Source organism: Chenopodium album, chromosome 18 (assembly GCF_948465745.1).
Source record: "Chenopodium album chromosome 18, dcCheAlbu1.1, whole genome shotgun sequence".
Taxonomy (NCBI): domain Eukaryota; kingdom Viridiplantae; phylum Streptophyta; class Magnoliopsida; order Caryophyllales; family Amaranthaceae; genus Chenopodium; species Chenopodium album.
This window is the reverse complement of record NC_137851.1, coordinates 30,382,850-30,387,361: the sequence shown is the minus strand read 5'-3', so window position 1 is coordinate 30,387,361 and position 4,512 is coordinate 30,382,850. Positions and strand designations below refer to the sequence as shown.

The window sequence follows — 4,512 nt, the reverse complement described above, 5'->3', positions numbered from 1 at the left end:
GAGCCACAGAGGGGGCTGTTGGAGGCACGACCCCTGTGGCCCAACAACCAGGTCCTCTATTCTTATAATGTTGGCCCCCTTTAAAATATCAAGATTTGTGTATAAATATTGTCTGATATTTTACAGCTCAGTGGTAATTGTGATTTCATCGTGGAATAGAGCCGTAGGCCTTAGGATTGATCCATACTATCTTTATCTTTTCAAATTTTTTAAAAACATTCAAATTAGTTTTATCTGTTTCTTTAAGTCCAATCATTATTTAATTTAGTTTATACTTCGGCATTTAAACCAGTTATTAACATTTTTGACAAATCGTACTGTTTGATATCTATAAAAAAAATTAGTAAATTTATAATGTATGATTTATTTAAAATTATATGGTGAGTTTAATCATATAATTCAATTTAATTTCTTTTTTTTTTAATAATATTGCAGTGTATTAAATTTTACACATTCGCACACTTCTTTAATACTCTTTAATACATAGTGAAAAATATAATCGTCTCATTAAATTGTCTCAACATTTACTTTCCTTTTTTTTTTTTTTTTTTTGAAAGGGAGCAAAAAACTTGGACATTAATCAAAAGCAAGAGCGTCAGAAAGTACATAAGGAGCTATGCTATCAGGAACACACCCTTCCCAGATTTGCTCAAGGTTACAAGGAATATAACTAGCTAAATTATGAGCTGCATTGTTCCCACCTCGCTTAACGCGTTTCCATTGGAGGCTCTTAAAGGAAGCTCCCTGAGCCATAACATCACACAATACCCCATCCAAATCTGTAAGATGGGTTGCTCCCTTATACAATCTGTTCACAGCAACTTGGCAATCCGACTCGACAATAACATCTTCACACCCAAACTGGCATCCTAAGCTGATGGCCAATTCAATAGCTTTGGCTTCCGCTACTTCCACCTGCCACCAAGTCTTGACTCTCTTCGCTACAGCAAACACCACACTACCCCTTGAGTCACGCGCAATCACACCCAAACCCACCCAACCTTCCACAGCTAAAGAAGCATCTGCATTTATTTTCGTAATACCATCAGGGGGGAGTTCAGTGACTTGGACTAGAATTATTAGGGGCTGCAGGAGTTTTATAAATAGCCTTAGCATAGGAATATTTCTCATCCACCCATCTCAAAACACGAGCAAGAAGCAGGCTGTAAGGAGTGTTCGTATTCTGAAATACTCTTGAATTTCGGTCTTGCCATATTGGCCACATCAGGTACACTCCCCTCACCACCACCTCTGTTTGCAAATCCCTCCAGCTTTCAACTAGATCACAAGCATTTTCAGCACACACTTGATTTAGCATCGTGCTACAGACCAGGTCCCACCACATCCCCTATACTCTTTCACACTCAAAGAAGGTGTGTCTCCAAGTTTCCGCAGCTTTATTGCACCATGGGCACTGATCATCTTCAGTAAGATGGCGGTACTTGAGGAGGCTACGAATTGGAAGGGTCTCTGTGGCAAATCGCCATGAAAAGTTTCGGGCTTTTGGGCACACATTTAATTTCCAGATGTCTACCCAGGCACGATGAAAGTTATCTAAATTGCAGCCTTTGACAATCATATATGCAGATTTAACCGTATACATACCATCTTTGGAGAAGGCCCATGTGAGTTCGTCTCGAGGAATTCTAGAGCTCAAAGGGATAGACAATATGCACTTCACATCTCGCTCATTAAAGTACTCACATAACAGGCTATAATTCCACTCCAGCTTCTCAAAAGAAATTAAGTCACTCACCTTTAACAGATCCTTCGAATGTTCACTTGTAGCAAAACATCCATCATCATCTATCAACCAAGGGTCGGACCATATATCGATGTTCTCACCATTACCTACTTTCCACACCACGCCTTCCTTCACCAAAGCTTTCGAACCCCATATACTACGCCAAGAAAAACTTCCCCCATAGCCTAAAGAGGAATCTAAGAAATCAGAATAGGGGTAGTACTTAGCTTTCATTACACGGCTGAACAGAGAGTTTGTATTGCTTTCTAGTCTCCAAGCTTGTTTACCAAGAAGGGCATCATTAAAGACCGATAAATCACGAAATCCCATTCCTCCTAGGAATTTTAGAGTGCAAAGAGAATCCCAACTTCGCCAATGTATATGTCTCTTACTATCACTCTGACCCCACCAGAAATTCGCCATAGCCGAGTGGATCTTCCTAATCACTTCACAAGGAAATTTGTACACACCCATAAGATATGTCGGAATAGCTTGTATGACCGACTTTAGCAAAATTTCCTTCCCTGCTTGAGACAATAACTTCTCTTTCCAACCTTGTAACTTCTTCCATATTCGATCAAGTACGGCTTCAAAGGTGCTCCTTTTCGATCTCCCTGAAATATTCGGAATGCCAAGATACTTATCATGTCGCTGTACTTGCTTTATACTCAAGATGCTCAGAATCTCCTCTTTTTGCTCTGCTTTGACTCCTCTACTGAAGGACACTTCCGATTTTATCATAATTAATTTTTTGCCCGGAGGTTGCTTCATACTGGTTGAGAATGTCAACAATGGTTAAGCATTCCTTACGGTTTGCCCTAGTAAAGAGTAAACTGTTGTTTGCAAAGAGAAGATGGGAAATTTTTAGGCCACTCCAGCTAGCCTTGGCCCCGTGAATTTCCCCTGCAAGGGGTTTATTCTGAATCATCTGTGAAAAAGCGTCAGCCACAATAATAAATAAGGAGAAATAGGATCTCCTTGACGTAACCCTCTTGAAGGAGTTACAAAACCACATATCCCTCCATTAATGACGAAGGAATACTTCACCGTTGAGACAAAGTTCATGACCATATTCACCCATCTACCATCAAAGCCCATCTTTAGCAAGAGTTGTCTCAGGAAACCCCATTCTACACTATCATAGGCCTTGCTCATGTCAAGTTTCATAGCTATGTTCCATTTTCGTCCTTTACTCAGTTTTTCCATAGTATGAAATAATTCCATAGCAATCAAAGCATTATCAGTAATTAATCTTCCCGGAACAAAGGCACTTTGATTTTCGGAAATAATCTCACACAAAATATTTTTCAGACGGAGCACCAAACATTTCGACACCAACTTATATAAAACATTGCAAAGACTAATAGGACGAAATTCAGCAGCATTTTGTGGTTCTTTAGTTTTCGGAATGAGAGCAATATTAGTCATATTCACATTTTCCGGAAAAGACCCACCATTAAGGATATTAGTGAAAAAATTAGAGACGTCATCACCAACAATGTGCCAAAAACGCTGATAAAAAATAGCATGCATACCATCAGGGCCCAGAGCTTTGCTCGGATGCATTTGCTTGAGGGCGGCATAAACATCGTCTTTTGTGTATGGTCTCATGAGATCACTATTCATCGTACTAGTCACTGACTCCTTCACATTCTCCAAAATAGAGCTGAGATTATGTGTTGTGGGGTTGGATGAAGTGAAAAAACCCTTGAAATACTCTTCTATTATACTCGAAATTTCCTCCTCCTCTTCCTTCCATAAACCTCAAATCAAGAAGTCCCACAATGTGATTTCGTTGCTGCCTTTGAGATGCTTTGTGGTGAAAATATTTAGTATTTTTGTCTCCATCCCGTATTTCCGCCACTTTAGAACGCAGATGCCAATAAGCTTCGTATTTGTCATTTAGCTCTTCTAATAACTGCTCAAGGTCAACACACTCTCTACAACTATCATCATTTGTGGGCTTGGCTTGTGCTTGCAATAAAGCCGATTCAACTTCGGCAATTTGCTTTGCCAAGTTGTTAAAAGTCACTTCACTCCAATTTTTCAACTTTAAACCAACTACTGCAACTTTCCCAAGAGCGTTCCCCAACACCGAGCTATCCCACGCCTCCTTAACAACCTCTTTGCATTTATCATTAAGAAGCAAAAAAGTCTCAAATTTGAACTCTTTCCTCTTCTTCTTTTTCTTCTTCTTTGCCGAGGTGCAAGAAAATATGAAGGGCGTGTGATCCAATTTAAATCGAAGCATCTGCTCAACACTTGCGTTTGGGAACTTCTCACACCAAGAAACAGTTCCTAAGAACCTGTCTAACCTCTCTCGAACTCGTGTAGAAGGATTCCTACCCCGCTCCCACGTGTACCAAGAACCACTGAAGCCCAAATCTTTCAACATACACTCCTCTACCACTTCTCTGAAACCCTCCATCTCCCTACGTTCCCCTTGAGCTCTACCCTCCCTTTCGGCATAAGATAAAATCTAATTTAAGTCACCTCCTATCAATAATGGAACATCCTCTTCACAAAGGTGTTTAATGAGATTCCAAGTATGAAATTTTTCCTCTGCCTTAGGCCATCCATATACTTCAGTGAACCTCCATGCCAGGGAACCATCACACCATACATCACCACATATATGATGAGAAGAAAAAGAGATAATTCGGAAATCCACCTCCTCCCTCCAATAAAGACATAAACCACCTGACTTCCCCTTACTTAAAACACCAAAAGCTTCATAAAAACCAAGAGTACCCCTAAGATCCTCTACG

At 40.1% G+C, this 4,512-nt stretch overlaps 2 protein-coding genes across 2 annotated transcripts; both read right to left on the bottom strand.

Annotated features, from left to right (window-relative positions):
- Window positions 1–576: 576 nt before the first annotated feature.
- On the bottom strand, window positions 577–1,318 carry LOC145592051 (uncharacterized). The gene is made up of 2 exons (XM_081648516.1): window positions 1,066–1,318; window positions 577–1,022 (listed from the first exon to the last, which is right to left on the bottom strand). The coding sequence occupies exons 1-2, from the start codon at window positions 1,316–1,318 to the stop codon at window positions 577–579; spliced, it is 699 nt and encodes a 232-aa protein (XP_081504642.1).
- A 1,350-nt stretch (window positions 1,319–2,668) lies between these two features.
- LOC145592049 (uncharacterized) lies at window positions 2,669–4,172 on the bottom strand. The gene is made up of 2 exons (XM_081648515.1): window positions 3,508–4,172; window positions 2,669–3,410 (listed from the first exon to the last, which is right to left on the bottom strand). The coding sequence occupies exons 1-2, from the start codon at window positions 4,170–4,172 to the stop codon at window positions 2,669–2,671; spliced, it is 1,407 nt and encodes a 468-aa protein (XP_081504641.1).
- Between the last annotated feature and the right edge of the window lie 340 nt (window positions 4,173–4,512).